General features: G+C 41.7%; 1 protein-coding gene across 2 annotated transcripts in view; it reads left to right on the top strand.

The window, feature by feature from the left end:
- Positions 1-26,846, top strand: part of LOC147122546 (SWI/SNF-related matrix-associated actin-dependent regulator of chromatin subfamily A containing DEAD/H box 1-like) — a 98,747-nt gene that overhangs the window by 35,086 nt on the left and 36,815 nt on the right. For both annotated transcript variants that reach the window (XR_015080818.1, XM_086006562.1), the window contains exons 4-8: positions 2,009-2,075; positions 10,062-10,162; positions 15,822-15,911; positions 16,579-16,657; positions 18,812-19,227. Coding sequence is in view for 1 of the 2 variants with exons in the window: in XM_086006562.1 (XP_085862688.1) it covers positions 2,009-2,075; positions 10,062-10,162; positions 15,822-15,911; positions 16,579-16,657; positions 18,812-19,227 (753 nt within the window). In the remaining variant the exon portion in view is untranslated. The remainder of the gene's footprint in view (positions 1-2,008; positions 2,076-10,061; positions 10,163-15,821; positions 15,912-16,578; positions 16,658-18,811; positions 19,228-26,846) is intronic.

Here is a 26,846-nt window from a genome sequence, read left to right as displayed (position 1 = left end):
AAGCTGATCCCAGGTCTGCAGCTAAGGAGGCAATATGTAGATGAGATGGGGGGGCGTGGCAAGGATGGATCTTATGGGGAATCTGGAGGTAACTGGGAGTGGTAAGAGAAGCCATTGCTAAAGATGCTCTAGTTACAATTGAGTGTATGAGTGGAGCCAAGTATCTCCAGATGACGAGCTGTTAACATCACAACAAGATCATCACCCTCGTGACCCGCCATTCCATTGAGCAGTGTAGAGGACAGGTCCTCTGGCAGTAAAACAAAAGTTTATATTTTTCTGAGTGATGGAAGCATTTTGTCTGTAGTTCAGTTGTACCTTCTGTTGTTTTGTTTGTATGGTGACTTTTTAATGTGTTTTTAAGAAAGAAAGACTTGCATTTATATAGCGCCTTTCACGACCACCAGACGTCTCGAAGCACTTTTGAAGCATAGTCACTGTTGTAATGTGGGAAACACAGCAGCCAATTTGCGCACAGCAAGGTCCCACAAACAGCAATGTGATAATGACCAGATAATCTGTTTGATTTATTTGACAACCCTCCCCCAGCCAATCCAATAGATGATCTGACTATTTTCATCAACCTCTAACAATGTCCATTGCAAGATAAACTCATTAGCACCAGGTAACATTGTGATTAATAGTTACAAACCCTCCTGAGTTAAACGTTGTGTAAAGCACAAAATTGATGGTTGTAACAAGTGCCCATCGTCGCACCGCCACTTTTGGTCATATTTGCTTGCTCTGCCAATGTGAGGGAGGATCAGCTATAATATGCAGAAGTTATCTTTCTTAAAGGGACATTATCCCTTCATTTCATTTTCCCCATTTTTGGAATATTCCTGTTTTGACAAATCCACTGGTGTGTGGAGGAGGTCTACATTTGAAGAATGAAGAAGACTCTGCAAAGTAATATTTCTTTTGTACAACAGGTTGTTATTTTCAGTCAATTTCAGCTGGACAACTTTCACCTATAATTTCGGAGGCTATAGGCCAGTCTACCTAGATCGAACTTTGGAGAATGATCTAGACTTGAGGGAACAGTATCATAATTTGCTATACGGGTGCCGTTGTGTAGTGGTTACGTTACTGGACTAGTAATCCAGAGGCCTGAGCTAATAATTCAGCGAACATAAGTTCAAATCCCACCAGTTTTGAGAATTTGAGTTAAATTTTAAAAGTCTGGAAGGTAACCTCCCATCCTTACCAAGTCTGGCTTGTATGTGACTCCAGTCCCACACCAGTGTGGTTGAATATTAACTGCCCTCTGTGGTGACCCAGCAAGGGAGTCAGTTGTATCAACACCACCATGTTCTCATACCAACTAGTCGGCAATGTCCACATCCTGAGAATGAATAAATGTTAGCAAATTAGGGGTTGGCAGATTGTGTACTGTTAAACAACATTCCAGCTGAGAGTAAATGCTAAGCTTTCAGTACTTTTTGCTGTAGTTAAAACATTTTCTATTAATTTATATTCGTATTTCTCCCCATTTTCTAGCCAACTGTCTCCTCTCTTCACTTGTAAAGACATTGACTCATTCAGGTATAAATCCACAGGCAGCAGGTGGCATTCAGTATCTCAAATGATCACTATTCGTGTGTGAGCATTTACAGCCAATGTTAGGTTTTACAACCATGAAGAATACCACAGCCAAACCCAATCCTACACTCGCCCAACATTTTCTCTTGCCCTTCCAGCAGGGCTTCTCTAGATCCGGAGCAGGGACCAGGGTTGAGACCGAGTCTGTTTCACTTGCTCCTGCCCAGCAGAGGTGATCTAACTCATTACAGACCAGGAATCAGCATTAGGATCTGCCTAGTATAAATGGCTCAGCTCCTCCCTGAATAAACCCTCTGGACCATGGCGGTGTAGGGAGCTCTGCAGATGATGCCTAATATGTTTGGAATTCAATCCAATCCAGGATGGATTCACTGGCGTCGGCTTTGAAAAGCTCTTTTCTTCTTCTACCTGTCTCTTACTTTCCTCCTCTCTCTCCTTTGCCTAGGTAATTGAATCAACAAGTACACTGGATGGAGCTGTAGCTTCAGGGTTAATCTTGTTTGGAGAAGAAGGTAAGACCACTTTCTACATATTTAAAAAAAAAATAGATTGAATAAAAGTGACAGTCCATTTTCAAGTGTTCAACCATGTAAGAATTGTATGCAAAATGGCAATTTGGTTCAAATTTGCTCCATAAAACGTGCCTTTGGTGCATTCAGTCCTATTTAAGCTTAATACTCAAACAAAATTCTGACCAGTTCCCATTTGGAAAGACCTACATAGCATTTACCACACTAATCGATGGCTTTTCCATAAAGCACAAAGGTTCCCCATAACTCTCGAGTAGCTAGTGACTAATTGTGAAAGTATATCCTTGTATTCTACAGTCCTGCTGTATATATATTTTTTCTTGACCAATAAATAGTAATTCCTTTTTGTCATATTCACTTACAACCTCCACATGTAAACATGAGAATTGGTTTGTCACCGGGGAAGTCCAATTGCCAAATGACCCAATAAAGGAATTGTCAATGTCAGGATAAACGTGGAGCCCTTTCTGAGAGACACCATCCACCAATGAGCACTTGAGAAGCTTTGCTGACAACAGGCCAAAAGGCAAAACACCAAATGTTTAAGCTTAGTGATTTTCTGGAATCCTTGTATGGAAGCGTATCTCTCTTGTCAACAACTGTGAGCCATTCTCCAGGCTGCACCAACAATATCATATGTGGCATGGTACTCAAGACTGGGGTCTGGGATAGATTTAACATTTCTCATACTTTTTTGCATATAAAAAAGTGACCGGAGTAAAACCAAAAATTTTGACGCCTAAGAGGTTCTGTTTCTTAGCACTGGCGAGCAGTAATTTGAATTCTCAGATTGACCCCAGAAGAAATGTGCTCTCAACCTGAGAAAGTTTCCTCAAATCTCCCTATATCTCCCTTATACCCATGTGTCTGTAGAAATACACAGCCACTGACCTAGATGGATGGTGTAGCTTAACCAGTACCCTTAGTAATGCAGAATTTAAATATACTAATGGCAAAACACCAGTGCTGTACCGACCTGCCCCTCGAGCCTTTTATCACTTGGTCTGGTGTAGCTTGGATGTGGATGTGTGTTAGTCATATTGCTTTTGTGTCTGTAATTTGGTGTCTTGGGAGTGGCTTTAGTTTGTGTGTATTTTCACATTTCTGGTGCTCAATAAGGTTGGGAGAAATGTGGATTATGATTTTAACTACTGCAGTTGGGGGTGGCAGAAAAACTCATTAGATTTCCTCCAACTTTATGAATGTACAATTCTAAGTAATTCACTCCTTTTTGAAAACAGCAACCAAATTCCAGTTTGCATGTGATTCAAGGTACACTATATCACATGACATTTGTCGTCTTGCAAATGGATAAGTAACATTTCAGACAGGGTTGGCCTTTTTGGCTAGCATACTAAATATTTTGGTGGGTGAGGTGGTGTGTTAGGACTTGCAGCAAAGTCACTTTAGGTTTTTAGTGGGTAGTGTATGCTTCCCTGTTCAGTCAATAATGCAATATGAAAACGTACGCTATTACACTGATGTACAAACCGAATACAGTTTGTACAATACTTTTATACAGTTGGCTTATGTGTGAAATGCTACAGATCTTTACTGTGATATAACTGCTCAATTTATATTCATATTTGCAAATTGGCAAACTTAATGATCTATAAAGTATCAAACCCACAAGAATTTGTCCCTTTTTGTTTTAACTAAACATGCAGGTACAGCGAGCAATTAGGAAGGCAAATGATATGTTGGCCTTTATTCCAAGGGGGTTGGAGTACAAGAGAAAGGAAGTCTAGCTGCAATTGTACAGGGTTCTGGTGAGACCACCTGGAGTACTATGTACAGCTTTTTTGGTTCTTTGTCTAAGGAAGGATATACTTGCCTTAGAGGGAGGTGCAATGGGGGTTCACAGATTCATTCTTAGCATGCGAGAGTTGTCCTATGAAGTGAGATTGAGTCCTCCAATTCTGGCCTCTTGCGCATCCGCGATTTTAATCGCTCCAACATTGGTGGCCTTGCCTTCAGCTGTTAAGGCCCTAAGCTCTGGAATTCCCTCCCTAAACCTCTCCATCTCTCTACCTCTCCTCCTTTAAGACGCTCCTTAAAACCTATCTCTTTGACCAAGCTTTGTCATCTGCTTTAATATCTCCTTTTGTGGCTCGGTGTCAAATTTTGTTTGATAATTGCTCCTGTGAAGTTCCTTGGGACAGTTTACTATGTTAAAGGTGCTATATAAGTAGTAGTTATATTAGTAGAAGAATGGGCTACATTCTTTGGAGTTTAAAAGAATGAGAGGTGATCTCATTGAAGCATATAAAATTCTTAGAGGCTTGACAGGATAGATCCTGAAAGGCTGTTTCTCCTGGCTGGCGAGTCTAGAACTAGGGATCATAGTCTCAGGGTAAGGATCGGCCATTTAGGACTATGAGAAGAAATTTCTTCACTCAGAGTTGTGAATTTTTGGAATTCTGTACCCCAGAGGGCTGAGAGTGCTCAATCGTTGAGTATATTCAAAACTGAGATCGATAGATTTTTGGACACTTGGGGAATCGAGGGATATGGGGATCGGGCGGAAAAGTGGAGTTGAGGTAGCAGGCTCAAGGGGCCGTATGGCCTACTCCTCCTAATTCTTATGTTCTTATGACTATATTCACGTAAATGTAAAACCTTTGAACTGAAATGGTTTGTTTTTGGGTTTTTTCTTACCCTAGAAAATCCAGTCCACTTTCCAAGCTGCAAGAAATTAGTTATTAGTGTTCAGATGATTAGTGCCTTCATAGCTTATTGCCTCTTTGGATATTAAAGAATGTTTTGACAAAGTTTTCTGTCAGTGTGAGCTTTATTGGTTGAATATTGAGCAGTGCATGTTTTTGCAAAGTTCTTGTCATGTTTATAAAAATTAAAAAAAATCTTGACATGAATTTGAGCTCCCTCCACAGAAATATATTTTCAAAGATTTATATAAACAATAGCTAAAATCTTATCCAGATTGTTTTCTATATTCAGAGTTGTTTGGGGTAGCTTGACATGGCAACTTGCCATCTTTTAAGTTTAAAAGAACAAAGGTGTTGACCTTGTAGTCTGCTGTAGGCATGTAATAAAATGCTTGTCCACTTTACACTGAGTTTTTTTTTGTCAGAGCATATGTGCCAAATGACAGATGTTCACTCCCTGCTACTGTACAAATGCATTTATACTTCTATAAAGACCATTTAAAGAGTTAGCTGTCCTTTATAGAGTATATATGAATTTGTATTGTAGCTGGAAGAGTAAACCTCTTTCACCTGGCATGTTCATGTGGATTTAAATAGAGATTTGCTATAAATGTGCTGCAGGTCATTTTCTGTTGCACCTGATTGTTGGTAGCAATCAGACAATGCACATAAGACATGGTGTGCATCACCAGATCATGGTGTGGAGATGCTAGAGTTGGACTGGGGTGGACAAATGTAAGAAGTCACACAACACCAGGTTATAGTCCAACAGCTTTATTTGAAATCACAAGCTTTCGGAGCGCTTCACCTGACGAAGGAGCAGCGCTCCGAAAGCTTGTGATTTCAAATAAAGCTGTTGGACTATCACCAGATCAGGGCGTTTTAGCTCATGGTTCCAGCAATATAAAACCAACGCGGCCTAGAGAGAGCCTTTTTTTTGGATGGCAGGAGTCGGAATCGCTGAATTTCTCTACACAGGCTAGAGAAGCCCAGTCTTGTCATTGACACCCACACCCTGACCATTTTTTTTTTTTTAGAAGTAGCAAATCCCAGGAAAAGGTCATTGTGATTTCAGAACAACTGTGTTTGTGCAGCTAACTGGGTATAGGAGAAACCATACTACAATATAAATCGACCAGTTTGTACAGTCAAGTGAACTGCAACCAGCATTGCACTACTGCCCCAGTAAACAGGTCAGCAGTATAAATGTAGCTATTCAATAAAACTCATCTCAGAACAAATTTCAGAATTTGATTTCTGCTGTATGGAGCACAACAGTTTTTCACCTCCATTTTGCAAAGCTTTTACTGCTATTAGTGTCCACACAATAGACTTCAGATTGAACAGTGCTTATTCGCATTACATTATCAGTGAGCTATAAACTGTGTAATGCTTCTTAATGCATATGTTTAATAATACACCCTGATAATTTGGAGACAGTTTATCTAGCTGCTGTTGGCGTGCTTATCCTGATTAGCCATTGCTACAGGAATCCATGTGGTATAACCTGCTTGACCAGGCTTTTCCAAGTGCTGTTGTCCCATCCTTGCTTTTCTAAAGGGTGTTGAAGGAACATTTCTGTATAGTGCCTCCATTTCATATCGATTCAAGCAGTGTTTTTGCCAGAGGATAAACTCACGAGTGTACAAAACCACTGAGGAGTTCAAAACAGAAAAAGCTTATCCACGAGCTCTGTAACTGATGTAATCTATGGAGTTTAGGTAGAAATCTTTGCAGTACAATAATTTAATGAAAATAGTGGGTTATGTAGGATAAATAATTGGATGAGACCAAGGTAAGATGAGTCTATTGACTTCTAGGTTTGGCATGAGAATACATTTCTATTATTGCTTCTACATTTATTAAATGTACTTTTTTTATAATTCCAATTTTTATAATTCCAATCAGTATATACTATGAGTGAACTACAACTCATTTGAAATTGGAATAGACAATATATATTTTGATAGCCCAGGTAATAAACTGAAGATTGTTCTGCAAAAGCAAGATTACCAGTTTTGTATAGAATCCTATTTCCACATCTGCTTTTCCTCTGTAAATAGGATAACTGGTGGTATATTCTGTTTGTATTTGCCAATCTGCAAGGATCAAGGTTCTGAAAATAAAACTCAACATGAAGTTTGTAAAGTGACAGCTCTGAATCCTTGGAATTATTACTTACCTAGTAATTATATGTTTATAAGGTTTCACTTTCCTGGGGAATTGAAAGAGAAAGACTGATCTTCAATCTGTTTTTTCCCCCTCCAATTAAGCATTACAGTCTTTCATTAGCAGCCTCTTCTGGTCAGAGCAGTCTGCTCGTTCAATTGTTGGGCTGCCATAACCTCTCCTTCGCCACCCCGCCCCCAGCTCGCCACTTTCCCCAGTTAGGAAATGAGCTAAACACATTAAGGATTCATAGTTCCTGAGTAAAACATATCCTGGCCCCTTCATATTTTTGATGCTTCAATGGGAAAGTCATCAACAATAGGCCTTGTACAAGAACTAAGCGTTCTAATTGATTTGCCTGTAATTCGTTATTTTCCAGATATTTTCTTTTGGGCAAGAAATTCCGGATGAAACAAGTTTTTAACTTTTGTGCATTTTTAATTAGTGCTCCCAATTGTGTTTACTCTTTTAAAAATCCTATGATTTATATTATATCTGCTTGTCTGACATCCAGTACTAGATGAGCAGAAATTTCCTCCCCACTAAATATTGGGAAGACTGAAGCTATTGTCTTTCGTCCCTGCAACTCCGTTCTCTAGCCACCGACTCCATCCTTATCCCTAGCAACTGTCTGAGGCTGAACCAGACCGTTTGCAACCTTGATGTCGTATTTGTCACCAGGATGAGCTTCTGACCACATATCTGCTCCATCACCAAGTACGCCTACTTCCACCTCTAACATCGCCCAACTCTACCCCTGCTTCTGCTCATCTGCTGCTGAAACCCTCATCCATGCCTTTGTTACCTCTAGACTTGGACTATTCCAATGCACTCCTGGCTGGCCTCACATCTTCCACCCTACATAAACTTGAGCTCATCCAAAACTTTGCTGCCCGTGTCCTAACTTGCACGATGTCCTGTTCACCCATCACCCCTGTGCTTGCTGACCCAAATTGGCTCCCGGGCTAGCAACGCCTTCATTTTAAAATTCTTATCCTTGTTTTCAAATCCCTCCATGGCCTCGCCCCTCCCTGTCACTAAGCTCCTCTGGCCAGACAAGCCTTCATGATCTCTGCGCTCCTCCAATTCTGGCCCCTCGCGCATCCCTGAATTTAATCACTCCACCATTGGCAGCTGTGCCTTCAGCTGCCTGGGCCCTAAGCTCTGGAATTCCCTCCCTAAACATCTCTACATCTCTCTCCTTTTAAGATGCTCCTTAAAACCTACCTCTCTTTCCAGGCTTTTAGTCCTCTTGTCCTAATATCTCCTTATGTGGCTCTGCATCAAATTTTGTTTGTTGAATCTTCCTGTGAAGAGTGTTCGGACGTTTCACTGTTAAAGGCGCTATATAAATAAATGCAAGTTTTTGTTGTCACCACTTTTTCGTTAAGCTTTTGGAAGCGCTGAAATAAAAAATCCGTTCTTTGAGTGAGACTGCCAATTTCAGGAAGTTTTATGATGTGGGTAAGTCCCACTAGGAACTCTATTAAGATTGCCTGAACTGACTTCAAACCATTACACTGAGCAGGGTGAGGTGACTGGTAATGAGTTGGGTTACTGGTTTTCTAATCAACATCCAGGACTGAAAAATATGCCGCTCGCTGATGCTAGTCCATAGCTAACATCAGTTGAGTGGATGCCAGTGAGTTTGAGATTTGAAATGACTGTTGAGGAGGAAGGAGGTTTAATAATTGAATTTCCACTGTAAGCTAGAAGCATTAAAACACTTGAATATTTGTCTCAGTACTTTTTCTCAACTTAGCCTACCTATCCTTTGTGTTTTTTCTTAATTAAAACTGCAAATTAACCTTTTTAGATCAGGCCTGACAACCTTGTACTATAGCTATTTATTAAAATATAAAATACTTTAGCAGCATGTATAACCATTATATAGCATATGCCTATCATGCATTGAACTATAGGGTGAAATGTAATATAATCATGATGTTTTGTTCATCCTTCATTTAGAGACATGAATAGATTGTCCTCCAAACCAGTAAAAGAAATTAGGACAAGATTATTTCGCCTTTAAGACTTGGGTCTCAAATAGAGCCATGACAGTTTTTTTTACCCCTTGCTTAACTGTGGGTCTCATCTCATCATACCTCAGTTTTTCTCCCGATGCCAACTGCAGTTCTACTGTTGGCATAATAGGATAAAGTTTCTGAAATCATTCACCGTGGAGTAAAATAATACCCTCTTTTCAGTAAAGTTTTGCATTTTTGGCGCGTTTTCAAATTTACAGAGTCATAATCATTCCCAGAATACAGGTATTGCATCAGAAATTGGTGACACCTACTACAAAATAGTTTGGTCATCATGTAAACCTGGAACTACTTGTTCTCAACTTCCTCATTGTTGTCTCCCTTATTATCTACTTTAATAGAGGTAGATTAAAAAAGAGAGATTGTGTCTGTATTTCCGTCCCATTTACCAAATTTGACCCACCCAATTGCCTGTATACAAAACTGGAGATGGTAATTTCGTAATCTTTTTGTACATAATTGACCCCCACTCAGTGCCCATAAACTGCATGATTCTCTCCCCCCTCTCCTCTCTCCCCCCCCCCCCCCACCCAGTGCCCATAAACTGCATGATTCTCTCCCCCCTCTCCTCTTTCTACCCCCCTTCCCCCCCCCCCCCCCCCCCCAAACAGTGCTGCTAAATGCCAGGTACCCATCTCCAGTCTGGCCTCTGTTGCACACCATCTTGCTGTGTGTTGTGCACTATATATTTTTAACGTTGAACACATCCATAAAGGAGCATACAATAATTAAGGCTACTGATCTACTTTTCACTAAACTAGACAGAATCATAGAGGTTAATCCAAAAAGTCCCACAATACCATGTAATAATGCAATTTTATTCAACCATCATAAACCAGTGGCGCTGGTAATACATTGTGTTAACGTGGCAAAACACTTCTGTGGTTCTAAAGTAGTGTATCCTTCTACTTGGTAGGAGCGTCACCACAGAGTATCGATTATAGAGATGGAGAGGGTTTCAGGTTTTTGCTGATTGGATGACTGCATCGTTATTATATGTATGTTGATCTAGAGTCAGGTAATAAACAAGACTGCGCTGCAAGTGAGCAATTTTCCTCTCATTTCAAAGCTCTGATTTGTGTTTTCAGTCACCCCTCGGAAAAGGAAACTGGAAATGACCCAGAACAGCAGCTCTGAAGAAAGTGATGATCTCTCCATTTCCTCCACCAAGAAGAAGAAACCTAACCGTGTAGGTTTTCAATTTAGACCACCAGAAGGCTTCTCCATAAGAATTCTTCATAATGACTGCTATGCACTAACATTTCAGATTGCCATAAAGTGGCACACCCATTAAACTTTTTATTTAAAATGGTTGAACTTCGCTATGGATTACAAAAATATTTTAAAAGGATAATATAAAACTCATAGCTGCCAGTTCTGATAAACAGTTGACACATTCAAGCTGGACTTGTTAAAAGCATGAGGGGGGACTTAACAGCGACGGATCTTTTTACCTAGGTGGTCCCATTTTACTAATTAGCAAATCTATTGAAGCATCTTTTTTTTTATTCCTTCCTGGGCTGTGGACGTCACTGGCAAGGCCAGCATTTATTGCCCATCCCTAACTGCCCTTGAGTAGGTGGTGGTGAGCTGCCTTTTTGAACCGCTGCAGTCCTTGTGGTGAAGGTACTCCTACAGTGCTGTTACGGAGGAAGTTCCAGGATTTTGACCCAGCGACTATGAAGGAACGGCGATATATTTCCAAGTCAGGATGGTGTGTAACTTGGAGGGGAACTTGCAGGTGATGGTTCCCTTGCACCTGCTGCCCTTGTCTTTCTAGGTGGTAGAACTTGCAGGTTTGGGAGGTGCTGCCGAAGAAGTCTTGGCGAGTTGCTGAAGTGCACCTTGTAGATGGTACACACTGCAGCAACGGTGTGTCGGTGGTGGAGGGAGTATTTATGTGGCTGGTCCAGTTAAGTTTCTGGTCAATGGTGACCCCTAGGATGTTGATGGTGGAGCATTCGGCGATGGTAATGCCGTTGAATGTCAAGAGGCAGTGATTGGACTTTCGCTTGTTGGAGATAGTCATTGCCTGGCACTTGTGTGGCACAAATGTGACTTGCCACTTATCAGCCCAAGCCCGAATGTCATCCAGGTCTTGCTGCATGCGGGCATGGACTGCTTCATTATCTGAGGAGTTGCGAATGGAACTGAACACTGCGAACATCCCCATTTCTGACCTTTTGATGGAGGGAAGGTCATTGATGAAGCAGCTGAAGATATAATTCGACGACCTTGGATCTGGACTGGAGGCGACGGAGGTTGAACAGTTTCCCGTTTGTAATGTAAATGAGCTCCACTCCAGCGGGGAGCTTACTGAGGGTGAGATGGCGCATTGCCGCAAGGAAGATCGAGAAGAGCGTTGGTGCGATGACACAGCCTTGCTTGACCCCGGTCCGTACATGAATTGGGTCTGTGGTGGAGCCATTGGTCAGGATCACGGCTTGCGTGTCGTCGTGAAGCAGGCGGAGGATGGTGACAAACTTTTGAGGGCAGCCGAATTTGAGGAGGACACTCCATAATCCCTCACGGTTGACCGTGTAATTCCTCTGTCGTTGAATTACAGTATGCAGACGATGCTTGCGTCTGCGCACACTCAAAGGTCGAACTCCAAACCATCGTTAACACCTTCACCGAAGCGTACAAGAACATGGGCCTTACACTAAACATCCGTAAGACAAAGGTCCTCTCCCAACCTGCCCCCGCTGCACCGTACTGCCCCCCCGATTATCAAAATCCATGACAAGGCCTTGGACAACGTGGACCACTTTCCATACCTCGGGAGCCTACTGTCAACAAGGGCAGACGACGATGACGCAGTCCAACACTGCTTTCAGTGTGCCAGTGCAGCCTTCGGTCGCCTGAGGAAAAGAGTGTTTGAAGACCAGGACCTCAAACCCAGCACCAAGCTCATGGTCTACAGAGCAGCAGTGATTCCCGCCTTCCTGTAGGCCTGAGAGATATGGACCATGTACAGCAGGCACCTCAAAGCACTGGAGAGGTACCAGCAACACTGCCTCCGCAAGATCCTGCCAATCCATTGGCGGGATAGGCGCACCAACGTCTGTGTTCTCGCTCAGGCCAACATCCCCAACATCGAAGCTTTGACCACGCTTGATCAGCTCCGATGGACGGGTCACATCGTCCGCATGCCCGATACGAGACTCCCAAAACAAGCGCTCTACTCGGCGCTCCGACACAGCAACAGAGCCCCAGGTCGACAGAGGAAACCTTCAAGGACACCCTCAAAGCCTCCTTGAAAAAGTGCAATATCCCCACCGACACCTGGGAATCCCTGGCCCAAGACCGCACAAAGTGGAGGAGAAGCATCCGGGAAGGCGCTGAATACCTCGAGTCTCTTCGCCGGGAGCAAGCGGAAGCCAAGCGCAAACAGCGGAAGGAGCGCACGTCAACCCAAGCACCCCACCCACCCGCCCCTTCAACCACCGTCTGCCCCACCTGTGACAGAGACTGTAGGTCCCGCATTGGACTCATCAGTCACCTGAGAACTCATTTTTAATATGGAAGCAAGTCATCCTCGGTTCCGAGGGACTGCCTAAGAGGAGCTGAAGATGGTTGCGCCTGGACTCTGCCCTGAGGAACTCCTGCAGTGATGTCTTGGGGCGGAGATGATTGACCTCAAACAAACACAACCATCTTCCTTTTGTGCTAGGTATGACTCCAGCCAGAGGAGAGTTTTCCCCCCGATTCCCATTGACTTCAGTTTTACTAGAACTCCTTGATGCCACACACTCATGCTGCCTTGATGTCAAGAGCAGTCACTCACCTCACCTCTGGAATTCAGCTCTTTTGTCCATGTTTGGACCAAGGCTGTAATGAGGTCTGGAGCCAAATGGCCCTGGCGGAACCCAAACTGAGCATCGGTGAGCAAGTTACTGGTGAGTACGTGCTGCTTGACAGCACTGTCAGTGACACCTTCCATCAATTAGCTGAGAGTAGACTGGTGGAGCGGTAATTGGCCGGATTGGATTTGTCCTGCTTTTTGTGGACAAGATGTGCCTGGGCAGTTTTCCACATTGTCAGGCAGATGCCAGTGTTGTAACTGTACTGGAACAGCTTGGCTAGAGGCGCGGCTAGTTCTGGAGCACAAGTCTTCAGCACGACAGCCAGGATGTTGTCAGGGCCCATAGCCTTTGCTGTATCCAGTGCTCTCAGCCGTTCCTTGATTTGACGTGGAGTGAATCGAATTGGCTGAAGACTGGCTTCTGTGATGGTGGGGACCTCGGGAGGAGTCCGATATGGATCATCCACTCTGCACCTAGCTGAAAATTATAGCAAACTCTTCAGTCTTGTCTTTTGCACTCGCATACGGGGCTCCGTCATCATTGAGAGTGGGGATATTCCTGGAGCCCCCTGGCTTGATGGTAATGGTAGAGTGAAGGATATGCCAGGCCATGAGTTTACAGATTGTGGTGGAATACAATTCTGCTGCTGATGGCCCACAGCACCTCATGGTTGCCCAGATTTGAGATGCTAGATCTGTTCTGAATCTATGCCATTTAGCACAGTGGTAGTGCCACACAATACGATAGAGGGTGTCCTCAGTGTGAAAACAGGATTTCGTCTCCACGAGGACTGTGCGGTGGTCACTGCTACCAATGCTGTCATGGACAGATGCATCTGCGAAAGGTAGATTGGTGAGGACAAGGTCAAGTAAGTTTTTCCCCTCGTGTTGGTTCTCCACCTGCCGCAGTCCTATTCTGGCAGCTGTGTCCTTCAGGACTCGGCCAGCTCGGTCAGTAGTGGTGCTACCGAGTCACTGTTGGTGATGGACGTTGAAGTCCCCCCGCCCAGAGTACGTTCTGTGCCCTTGCTACCCTCAGTGCTTCTTCCAAGTGGTGTTCAGCATGGAGGAGTACTGATTCATCAGCTGAGGGAGGGCAGTAGATGGTAATCAACAGGAAGTTTCCTTGCCTGTGCTTGACCTGAAGCCATGAGACTTCATGGCGTCCAGAGTCAGTGTTCAGGACTCCCAGGGCCACTCCCTCCCTCTCGTAAACCACTGTGCTAGGTGGGACAGGACTTACCCAGGGATGGTGATGGAGGAATCTGGGACATTGGTTGGAAGGTATGATTCTGAAAGTATGGCTGTGTCAGGCTGTTGCTTGACTAGTCCGTGGGACAGCTCTCCCAATTTTGGCACAAGTCCCCAGATGTTAATGAGGACTTTGCAGGGTCGACTGGGCTGGGTGTGCCGTTGTCATGCCCGAGGTCAATGCTGGGTGGCCTGTCCGTTTTTTAAATTCTTGCTGTTTTTCGTAGTGGTTGTGTACGACTGCTAGGCCATTTCAGAGGCCAGTTAAGAGTCAACCACATTGCTTTGGGTCTGGAGTCACATATAGGCCAGGACGGCAGATTTCCTTCCCTAAAGGACACTAGTGAACCAGATGGGTTTTTTACGACAATCTGGTAGTTTCATAGTCACCATTACTGATATTAGCTTTTTGTTCCAGATTTATTTAATTAACTGAATTTCAATTCAGCTGCCGTGGTGAGATTTGAATTCTTGTCTCCAGATCATTAGTCCAGGCCTCTGGATTACTAGTCCAGTAAGCTACTATGCTACCGTTCCCAATGATGCCAATGCTGGAGATGCAGTTTCTCAGCTTTGGTAGATGCCTGTGCAAAGCAGGAGATCAGGTCAGGCATCGCAAGCGCTAAATCTGGAGAACTTCTGTAATGGACTCCCCAGGACTATAGTAGCCGCAGAGTTTGTGTGGGAATCCTGAATTTACTTCATTGAGCTGCCGTATTTCGTGAAGTTTGCCGAACAAACTGCGCAGCTCTGCAAGTTTTTGCGTATTCTGAAGATGCAACTTGCATCGTAGGTATTTTTGGCTCCGTGTCCTAAAGAGCTTTATTTATTGGTTTACTTTGAGCCCATTCTAAAACCATGGAAAGCTTCAGAGTTTTTTTTATATAGATAACCAAAAAAGGTCTGTTAAATAAACAAGCAAGAGTTTGAAATATTCAATGGGATGGGGGGGGGGGTGAAATTATAGATTTGTTGCAAAATTGGTTAGGAGGAATTAAAAGGTTCACTTCTACGGTCTCAGTTCTTTACCAGATGGGTTCATGGTGTTATTTGTTAGGCTGCATCAGCAGTGGTAAAGTAATGCTTTGAGCTGGAAAGCCATTTCAAGTTAAACTAGCGCTATTTTGACTGACTTGAACTTTGTATAAAGTTCAGATTAGTTTGGGAATTTTGAGATACACTGTCCAACATTATGATTACTGATGAGCTTATAAACTCCCACCAGTGTTTTCTGCCCTTCATTGCTTAGCTCCACCCATACAGATTCTATAGCCTGATTTTCTGGGCTAATCAATGTTCCCTGTAATTTATTTTGCGGGCCACGCGGCCCCTTTTTTAAGGGGCTGCACAGCCCATTCAAATACCGCGCATGTCTTTTTTTTTAAAAAGCCGGCAAGCCTTTTCCTGATCGTTTTTTATTTGTATGTAGAGATTGAAAGAATACTTCTTTGAAAGAAGTTTAAGCATGACACATAACTAGAGCTCTTTCTGTTTTGAATTGTAAATAGTTCTAATTACCAGTTTGCTGCAAAGTTTGAGATTTTGCTGGTCCGCTGCGTGTCAATGACTGTTCCACTGGACACACTACTGAAGGCTGGAAAGGGACATTGTGTTGTGATTTCTTCACAGGATTAATAAATTCACATTTGCATGTGTATATTTGAACCTTCAGAGAATGAGGAAGTCTATATGTAGGAATAGAGTTGCCATCACTGATTTCATTGATTTGTTCAGTTTTGTTATTTTGTTTGTGACTGCATAATATTTTGTATTCTCTTGCCATTTAAATTAGCTTGAGTCACAAGATTCAATAGAAGATTGCGAGAAAAAAGAGTCTATCCTGAGAAAGCTTCACAATAAGTTTCCAGATTTAGACAAAGAGGTAAGTTAGTTTCCTTTGGGAAAAAAAAAAGTCATTAATTTTTTATTTTTTATTTTTTTTTATAAGAGGGCCCTATATTTTGAGATTGCAAATCAAGTGGGTTAGCTCGCAGCCCTTTTAACTCTAGGCTGATGGAGCGAAGGTTTTATGTCGGGTGGCTGTAAGTGAGCTTTGTGTAATGTGCTTGTGTTTCATGCCAGTTCCCAGTAACTACAAGCTCATTGTACAAAACTACCTACAGATTGGTACTAAATTGGTAGTGGAAATCTACACTGTGTTTTTACACAAAACTTGAAAAGAATGATGATACTGTTAGTAGTACAGTACTAAATAGACCTGTTAATAGGACATGTCATTTGTGTAGTGCAGATTCATTTTTTTTTTAAAAGAAACTCTTGGATCTTCAAGAAACTCTTGAAGTGCCCAGCTCACAGACCATTTGAAAGAAGTCTCTACAATGTCATGCTGCTCAAGCAGTTGTTGAAGTTCGCACCTACATTTGATTCTAATCCGCACTGTGCTTGTCCTTTTGAAGTCGGGCAGAAGTTAGGATAATTATGGGTGGGCAATGAAAGCTGTGCAAGCATGATGAGTGTCGTGCCAGAATAAAAGTGGTTCATTTTGTTAAGTATCTGAATATTACAATTCATATTCTGTACTTCATTAGGAACTAAGGGAAGTCCTAGAAGAACATGACTGGTCCTATTGGGAGGCCTTGGAAGCCTTGCAGGTGTTTGCCAATCAAGGTACAAGTTGCCTATATGATTTGTCCTTTGCAACATATCTTTTGTTTAAAGCCAAAGCTGAAAAAGGCTTTTTTAAATAAAGCTGGTAATGGGGAATTTTTGTTTGAGAAACATTTTTATAATCATAACATGAACATTTTCTTTCACACTTTTTGCATGCAGTTAAATCACAGCCTTTTGGATTGAGATATGTTGCTGCTTTTTACATTTACCCCAATGTGGAGTACATTTCCTCAAGTAAATTAGTATGAGGAGAAATAGCATCACTCTCATAACTTACCACATCATGTTCTAGGTTGTTGCATGTGTATTCTTTTTTAAATTAGCAGTTCATTTCCTTTTATTAAATTTTAATTTAATCAAGAATTTTATAGGTTTATAGTCAATAGGATTTTAGTAATGAAGATTGTTCAGGATGGGGGGGGGGGGTCAGTGATTTATATAGGGGTGGGTGACTATGCACTATTCCTACTCCTAAAATTCCCCAATACAGTTACAGATAGCCTGTAGCTATATGGCTATTTTCCTATCCATGTGCAATGGTTTTGGGTGCACACCAATGCAAAAACCTAGTAAAATTTGGGAATCTGATCCGGAGACCTCTGAGCCCCCCGACACTAAACCAGACACTCAAATCCTCTGCAGGAAGCCAGCTGGCACTGTGTGGAGTAAATGACCTGAGCACTTTACAATCTTGAAATTAAATTAGGAGAGAGCCAATGCTGTTGCCTACTCTTTCCAAATATTGAAACAACTGCCAGAGAGTAGAGTTCTGCACATGTATGTAAGCACACACGCTGCAGAGTTCTCTCCTAAAAAGCACATTTAACAGCAGTCAGATGCAGCCCACGGTATGATTCCAATCATGAATTGTACTTTGCACTCTACCAGTCTGAAACCAGTTGTGCAGTGCAACTGCAGTCTTGGCATTACAAAGTTCTTCAATATTTGTTAATTATGTGTCCAGTATATTTCTGAAAATCTAACTAATATGTCCTTAAATGTAAAGTAAATGCAGTTCCCTCTCTCCTGCAAAGTTCATTCTTTGAGCTGCAACCTGACTACAATTTGGTGTTTTCAGTTTAAGTGGTGTTTGCCCATTTATAAGGTGAGGAGCATCTTATCAAAGTGCAGAATTAAGAATGCTTGTAATTAGAAACCACTTGAAGAGATGAACATATCAAAAATTGCAGACAGGAAAAGATCTTCTGGTCTACCTGGCCTGTCCCACACTGTTGTGATGCCTTTTGCATCCCAATAAATACACTTCCCCACTATGAACATTTTCCAAGTGATTTGGATTTTTCCCCCTCCCAGTTCAAGTATTTTTGTTCATAGTAGTAACTGTTCATTGGCTTGTAAAAATATTTTGAAAACTCATTCATGTATTGTGGAAAGTGACATTTCTTAATGAAATTAATTACCTTTTTAACATTTTAAATGAGGAACTGTTGTGCTGCTTAAGAGGTTAGGGTTGTCACAAAAGATTGTTCTCCAAAAGATCCATGGGCTACAGCTCTTTTAATCCATGGAAATTCCTGCTTGCATCCAGATTCATATTAGAATATGGGAACTTATGTTCATTTTTTTCTGTATTCTTAAAGGGTGTGGCAAGTTTTCACAGCTGTTCAATGTAACTTGCTTTTCACTTTCTAAATTGGAAGTAATGGTAGATCATAAAAACAGCTTATTGTAAATATATTATCTACAAGACAAACCTTAAAACAAGCTTACATTTTTCAAAAAGATGTTTTAAGCCAGTGTAAGAGTTTAAGTTTAAGGAGAAAGGAATTTAGGTGTAAAATAGTTTTTCTTTAAAATTATAACTTTCACAGGAAAAAATATTGATTTTAATGTATTAATATCCATAATTTACACACAAACTCCTTTCCTCTTGAGCTTAATTTTGAATCTCTAATTAATTCTTGGTATTTTAATTTTGATGTTGAATATTTTTGTCTTCTCGGCTCTTGCTGCCAACTGCCTTAAGGTTTAATGCCCCAATTGTGAGTTGTTTAAGACCAGTATTGTGTATAAAAGTGCCTTTGTTAAAAGTAGTTTGTAGCTGTGACTTTATTTAAATTAATTTTAAATTTTCTCTCCTTATTTGAACTGTTCCAAACTGAAATGTATTTATTTCTGTTATGTATTTAGAAGATGATGATGTGCCTTGTATACCAGAGCCTAAAAACATAAATGGAAAAGATGCCACCTCACATTTTAAAACTCAACCTAAAGAGATGCCAGCAGTGCAGTTAAAACAAACTGGAGCAACAAAAGGTCAGAATGGTAAAAGCAAAAAACATGACAAAAGCCAAAAAGGTGGCAGAGTCGTTCAAAGGGAAAGCAGCGATTCCGAAGATGTGGAATCCATTCATTCTGGTGGTGACAGCTCCCTTGACGAGGACTACAGTAGTGCAGATGAAGAGGTGGAAGATGAATATAGGACTAAAATTGTCAGCTTCCTACAGGATGCTACAGTGGATGAACTTACTCTTATACCTCAGTGTTCCTTGAGAAAGGCTCAGAAGGTTACAGAACTCCGGCCCTTTAACAGTTGGGAGGCACTGGTGAGACTACTTATGGTTTTTTTTTTAATAAGCCCAGAAGCATTATTTAGCCAACATTTATTGGGTGGCCTTACTGTGATTAGATTCAAATGCTAGGTTCATCCTGAGCCAATAGCATTTGGAATAAGGGTCATATGACCTTACTTTGAATAATATATGGGATGATTTTACTTAAATACCCAAGCTGATTCGCTGGTAATTCTGTCACTCATTCTGGTGGCATAGAAACTTGATATATGTGACTGCACTAGGTAAAAGAAGTAGTATTTAGATATGAGGTGCTTCCCAGCCAGTTCTTTGCTGTTTCAGCTTTAAAAAACCATACAGAAGAAAATCATGGGACGTATTTTATTGCTATTTCAAGTGTTTGAAGATGAACAGAAAGCTCCCTGGACAACAACATGGTTTGAGATGCAGTCAAGGATATTTTTGGCATCTCTTGGAAGAAGCAAGGTGCTTACTTTATTGAAACATTATTTTTTTAAGTTTTGTGTTGATTGAGAAAGGCATTTCTTGCAGTCACATTGCAAGGTTGCAGTGCCTTCACTTGGTACAGTCAGTTCACAGACTACATCTTAAAAACAGTTTTTAGAACAAACAATATCTGAAGTCCCAGCTTTCAGAAGGCAGCGTTTCAGTGGTGAGTTGCCATTTTATCTTGAGCGTGGCTGCTACTTAACCTTTTAATATGTAGCAGATTTGTTGTGGATTCATCTGAGAATGTAAAAGGAGAATGTATATTGTGTGGTATAATGTACAACTAAAGAATCTAAAGCTTTACAGTATCCCTTTGATTCTTGAGTGTCGTAATTTAATGCAACTGCACAGTCCTCTTTGTTTATTTGTAAAAGTATTAATTTATCAACTTGAAAATAATTATTTTGCTTTCTGGTCACTTGGTTTTGTTAAAAGAAGAAATCCAGTAGTTTGGAGTAGCAAAGATTTATTGTACTTCTGTCGACTTTTTAAAAGAAAAATTGTCTTAAGCTCCGTGCTGGGTAGAAAACATCTGCTAAGTATGCTGCTCCTTTTCAAACTTGTTGCGTTTCCTTCTGACAGTTTTTCCCGATGAGTGATGGTTCCAAGATTGTAAAAAAAACAGAGCCTAAAAACGTCCTCTTCAAATCTTTTCAGTTTTTCTTGGTAAAAGTGTTACACGAACAGGCTGCAGATAATCAATTACTTTTTATACATTGAATTGATAACATGTCATTCATCAAAGGATTTTGTAGTACTTATTTGCATTGCAATTATCAGCAGTTTATTAAGTTTAAAGATTTATGAATTCTACTTTATTTCAAGAGTGTACAGTCAGCAGCCTTGCCCAGTTTCTAGCGAGTAGGGTTGTTGCAGCATGCCTAATTTAACTTAATCGCATTATTACTTAGTGCTTGGCAGCTGTCGGGCAGCTAAGAGAACAAGAATTCCTTTTAAACTTCCTCTTCTGCAAATCTTTACATGTTTGTCAGTTTTTCTTGGCAAAGGAGATGCACGAACAGTCTCCAAATTTCTAATTACTTTTTACATGGAATTGACAACACATCATTCATCAGTTGAACTCGAAGGATTTGGTCATTCTTATTTGCATTGCAATTATCAGCAGTTTATGAATCGCTGAATGCAGTTGTTGCAATAAGTTGTTTTGGGTTTTTCTTTTGAAAGATGAATGTAAATGTGTGTTGCAGTGCTACTCTCGAAATACCTTTTATTTGAAATATTAGGGAAGGTAATCTTTGACAGAACTTACTTTGCACTGCTTTAATCCCTCTTGGGTATATCATTCTGTTGCTCCATCTCCTAAAGGAAATTTTCCCCAACACTTAGGAGAAACTAGGATGAAGGGGCATAACCCATACTATGGACAACTCCAAGTTTGAAGAGTGGGAGATAAGATTATATCTAAATAGAGTAGAAGTGGTTAGCTGATACCAAGCTTGGGTTTTAGAAGGCTGGATATCTACTTGTGCTCAAGTATTTTATGCTGTGTAAATTGCACTTGTGAGGCGTTGATATTTTATATAATGGTTTGTGTGTACAGGAGGTGTGGAATCATTCATCAATACACATTGCCTCAGTTAGTGTTGTAAACTGAATGCAATACAGAATCGTTCAGCGATGAGCAAGGCTCAGAAGAGACCTGGATAAATGTATGTCCTACATAGTTGTTTTCAATTTATTGCCTTATTTTTATGCTTATAAAGACTTTTAATACTTTAATACACATCCACTATCTTAGTAATGGAGCCAGTATCAAATGTATATATTGCTTTGTTAGCTCTTTATTAAAATGAGAAGTTCTTTGCATGCTCAAAATCGTGTAAGAGCAAGAAAGTCAGTAGAGGGAGTGGCCTGGAACTGGAGAATTGTTTGGACAGATAAAGAAGCATGGGTTAATATTTATGCCAGACATTTAGCATATTTATCACAGACAGATAACAGCCAGCACTAGAAGGGAAAAGTGAGGCGCACTACACAGATTTATAAATGTGAAATTGCTTTTCTTGATTTCAATGTAGAAGTTCTGGATTAAAAATACATTTCTAGTAGTTGTGAAGGAGTTCAGGAGCCAGTGCAGCTATTGTATATTAACCTGGCTTCCACACTAACTTGTTCTTTAAAGAGTGGTTATTTTGTGTTTTACTCTGCACTTGGCAATGTACTCCCTGACCTGGAAGGGCTAAAGGCTGACAGTAGGCGTATCTAGTTAAAATATGTCTCTTTACCCAGCGCAGTCGTCTTCCACCTTAACAAGCACACAATTAACCAGTGGAAGAGCAAGTTGCCAAAGGGAGGCCAGGTGGCTCCCTGCAGGAAAATCATGTTGAAACACCTTGGGTCATGGGTGCAAGTGTAGGCAGCACATTTTAAACTGATGAACACTTTTTCCAAATGGCGTCCACCCAACCCCAAGGTGTTTTTCTCTCCTCGTCCCCACCCCTGCTACACACACACGCACATACACACACACACAACCCATAGGGTGCACATTTCTTGCACAGTCTAGTGGCATGCGCCTCTGGAACATTTTTTAATAATTAAAAGTGGTGCATTGTCTATTTAAACACTTAACATAGAAGATAGGAGCAGGAGTAGGCCATGCGGCCCCTCGAGCCTGCTCCGCCATTCAATGCGATCATGGCTGATCATCCAAATTCAGTACCCTGTCCCTGCCTTCTCCCCATATCCCTTGATCCCTTTAGCCTTAAGAAATATATCCAACTCCTTCTTGAATATATTTAATGAATTGGCCTCCACTGCCTTCTGTGGTAGAGAATTCCACAGGTTCACCGCTCTCTGGGTGAAGAAATTCCTCCTCATTTCTGTCCTAAATGGCCTACCCCTTACCCTTAGACTGTGACCCCCTGGTTCTGGATTCCCCGACCATCGGGAACATCCTCCCTGCATCTAGTCTGTCCAGTCCTGCCAGAATTTTATAAGTTTCAATGAGATCCCCTCTCATTCTTCTAAACTCCAGCGAGTACCGACCCAATCTCTCCTCATACGTCATTCCTGCCATCCCAGGTATCAGCCTGGTGAATCTTCGCTGAACTCCCTTCATGGCAAGAATATCCTTCCTCAGATAAGGCAATCAAAACTGCACACAATACTCAAGATGTGGTCTCACCAAGGCCCTGTACAACTGCAGCAAGACATCCTTGTTCCTGTACTCAAACCCTCTCGCTACGAAGGCCAACATACCATTTGCCTTCTTAACCGCCTGCTGCACCTGCATGCTTACTTTCAGCGACTGGTGCACAAGGACACCCAGGTCTCGTTGCACTTCCCCTTCTCCCAATCTATTGCCATTCAGATAATAATCTGCCTTCCTGTTTTTGACACCAAAGTGGATAACCTCACATTTATCCACGTTATATTGCATCTGCCCAATCACCCAACCTGTCCAAATCATTAGATTTGTTTTTAAATTACAGGAAATATATGGCATTTGGAATTATTATCCAACCAACCATTAGGAGCAACCATGCAGCATCTCTCAACAGGTCACTCCCAACAGTCATTCTGCCCTCGCCCTTTCACAGAGGCACTCCCTCTAACTATACCTTCCCAATTCACAAGGGGGGACCCATCTTTTTCTCCCCTTTCATACTGAGTCCTCCTGCTCGCTCTCCTCCGCCTTCTGGCTTAACGTTGGCACTCGTCACCCCCCCTCAGTTCATGCTAACCCCTTTCACGCCTCTGCTCCCCAGTTTCCAAAACGCTTTACAGCCAATGAAGTACTTTTGAAGTGTAATCGCTGTTGTAATGTAGGAAACATGGCAGCCAATTTGTGCACAGCAAGCTCCCACAATCAGCAATGTGATAATAACCAAATAATCTGTTTGTGATGTTGATTGAGGGATAAATATTGGCCAGAACAGCGGAGAGAACTCTCCTGTTCTTCGAAATAGTGCCATGGAATCTTTTACATCTACCCGACAGAGCAGATGGGGCCTCGGTTTAACGTCTCCTCTAAAAGACGGCACCTCTGACAGTGCAGCAATCCCTCAGTACTACACTGGGAGTGTCAGCCTAGATTTTTGTGCTCAAGTCTCTGGAGTGGGACTTGAACCCACAACCTTCTGACTCGGGCAACAGTGCTACCCACTGAGTCACAGCTGACACTACAGTAGCAAAAATCAGGGAATTAAAGTCTGCCCTAAAAGATTGCTTATGCTTTCTTTGCCTTTGTAAGACGATGTACATTTGTGTACCATCAAAGTTTTTAAAAATCTCCATTTCCTTTTGGCTTCAGTGTGGATTTTATCCCATGTTTTGTTCAAACTTATTCTTTCATCTATATTATGTTACCCCTTTCTAAATTCTTCAGTTGATTAGAGCTTACTGCTATCCCGATTCCTTCTAATGATTGATTGTGTCATTGTTACAATTTCTGTAAAGTGCATTGGTCGGGAGACACATTTTTTTGTACTATGTCCACTTCAACTGTGAACAATGCAATTGTAGATTCTGCACTTGCAAACTGTGGTTTTATTTGTAGAGGGCATTCTGATCTATATAACTCAGGTGACATATTTGTGGTTACGAGTCTGGTGGTAGTGGAAGCAATTTGAAGTGATGATTTAACAGTAACACAATGTTCATGTGTATTGGCTGAAGTACAGTTTCTTTTATAATGCATCGATTTAAGCTTAGGGTCAACACTAAACAATTTTGCATACTACACGCCTCGGTCTGGAGTGTGGTCATCTTGAGTCTTCCCATCCTCTTTCTGTCCAGCATAGCTGCATGCGCTAGAAGCAGTGCTGGTTCTATTCCTTGGGTAATCTCAGCTGCTGGATCCTAAAGCTGACCTGACAAGTGACAGGGTGGAAGAAAGAAAGAAAAAGATGATGCAAAAGGTATCGCAATGTTGTGGAACAGGCTGGATGGGTCAGTGTCGTCATTCATATGTTCAGTTCGATTTAGCACTTGCACAAGCTGAAAATACTCAAACAATTTTTTGTTGCAAACCACAACTGTTAGCTGGCAGACCACCTTAGTTTGAATAATAAATAGATTCCACTGAGAACTCTATTTTTAAAAAACTAAACAAAAGCAGTGACTTAAAGCTTGAATGTTTGTTGTACCCCCATCCTAGCAAGAATTGCAAAGCAAGGCTTTCAGTACAGAACCTTGCTAGGCTGGGAAAGCAGATCATAAAATCAGCCCTCTATTGACGTATCCCTGTCTCGGATTCCTGTTTTGGCTAGAGGCTCAACACCAGGAGCAATGGCAAAATTATCCCTTGTATGTCTGTTTTGGGAATACTAAGTTTTCGCCTGCTTAAAGAAGTGGTATGTCTCAGTTGCCATTGCCAAATTACAAATAATTTGTCAAACAGACTGATTAAATATAATTGCGAGTGAAGTAGAAACTTCACACTGAACCAGGTATGACATTTTAAATATGGTTGGTTTGAGCAGTCTGCAACTGCACATTCTTGCAGTCTAAGGTTTGGCTGCATTTCCAGGCAGTGTGTGTCGGAGGTGCATACATGGTGGGAACTCTGTTCTCTGAAGGGCAGTGAGACTAAGCTGGCTTAGGGGGCTGTAACTGGCCTGTAAATTAACACTGCACCTTTTGAATGTTTTAATGATTAGAAAATTGATGTTGCCAGAATGTTAAATAATATGCAATAACTATCTCCCATAGCATTTGCTCTTTGAATAAATCCAATCAACTTTTATGAAACTGGTTTTTAACCTTTTGTGCACTAACCAGGCGAGGCCTGATTATTGTGGCATGCACGCCACTGGTGAATTGATGGGATGAGTCTGTGTTTTGAGAAACAGCGTAGTTGTGAATTGGTTGCTTCTATGATATGATCTAATCAGATCTAATTGCAGTGTTTAGCATCAGTACCAAGCATCTGTGGAGTGCAAATCGGGTGTCCAGACCTGAACCTGGCTCTGCCTTGCCTCGGCTCATCCGCTGTGGAAACCCTCATCTATGCCTTTGTTACCTCTAGACTCGACTATTCCAACGCTCCCCAGGCTGACCTCCCACCTTCCACCCTCTGTAAACTTTGATTCAAAACTCTGCTGTCCACATCCTAACTTGCACCAAGTCCCGTTCAACTAGCACTCCTGTGTGCTCGCTGACCTATGTTCACTCCCGATCTGGCAATGCCTCGATTTTAAAACTCTCATCATGGTTTTCAAATCTCTCCATGGCCTTGCCCCTCCCCTAGCTCTGTAGCCCCTCCCCTAGCTCTGTAGCCCCTCCCCTAGCTCTGTAGCCCTTCTCCAGTCCAACTCTGAGATCTCTGTGCTTCTCCAATTCTGGCCTCTTGTTTATCCCAACTTTCTTCACTCCACCATTGGCGGCCGTGCTTTCAGCTGCCTAGGCCCTAAGCTCTGAAATTTCTATCTCTCTCTCCACCTTTTTAAGATGCTCCCTAAAATTTACCTATTTTACCAAGCTTTTAGTCACTTGTCCTAATATCTCCTTCAGTGGCTTGCTGTCAAATTTTGTTTGCTAATTGCCCCTGCGGCATTTTACTATGTTAAAGGCGCTATATAAATGCGAGCTGTTGAAGTGAAGCAGACTAAGACTATAACTACAGTGGTGTGAAGCAAAGGAGTTGGACACTGCTGCTCCAGATGTAATATTGATTGGATTAATCTTTTGCTAATTGTGCTTTTGAATGACTTTCAGAATGATGTTCCCGTTGTCAGCATCTGCAAAGTATTAGTAAGAAGTAATGCAGTAACGTCAAACTTTCTAAACTTTGGTTCACTTTGCATTCTTTGCCTTGAAAACTGTTGCTGCTGGGAAGTTATGTATTTTGCCGCCTTGCACCTAGTGTCAATACCAAGCAAGGTCAGCCTTAGCGACGGTTAAATGAAGAATAATTCTACCCCAGAAACTTGTCTCAACGTGACCTTAAGAGACGCTCCCACACAGTAACACAGCGGAAACTGTGTTTCGTCACCTTTCTATAAAGCAGTCGCCTGCTTACAGCAACTGTGGCTCTTAACCAACAACTAATATCCATCAGTCAATAGGAGTTACCCTCTATAGAATGGTCACCCATATACTCTATTGAAACTATTCAATCAGCCGTTCTGTATGAGCTGTAATTGTAAAGAACAATCAGGGCTTTGGATCAAGGAGGA

This window comes from Somniosus microcephalus, chromosome 2 (assembly GCF_052327205.1).
Source record: "Somniosus microcephalus isolate GS21.2 chromosome 2, FLI_Smic_1.0, whole genome shotgun sequence".
Classification (NCBI taxonomy): Eukaryota; Metazoa; Chordata; class Chondrichthyes; order Squaliformes; family Somniosidae; genus Somniosus; species Somniosus microcephalus.
Note: the sequence above shows the minus strand (reverse complement) of the source record. Positions and strands in the feature narration are given on the sequence as shown.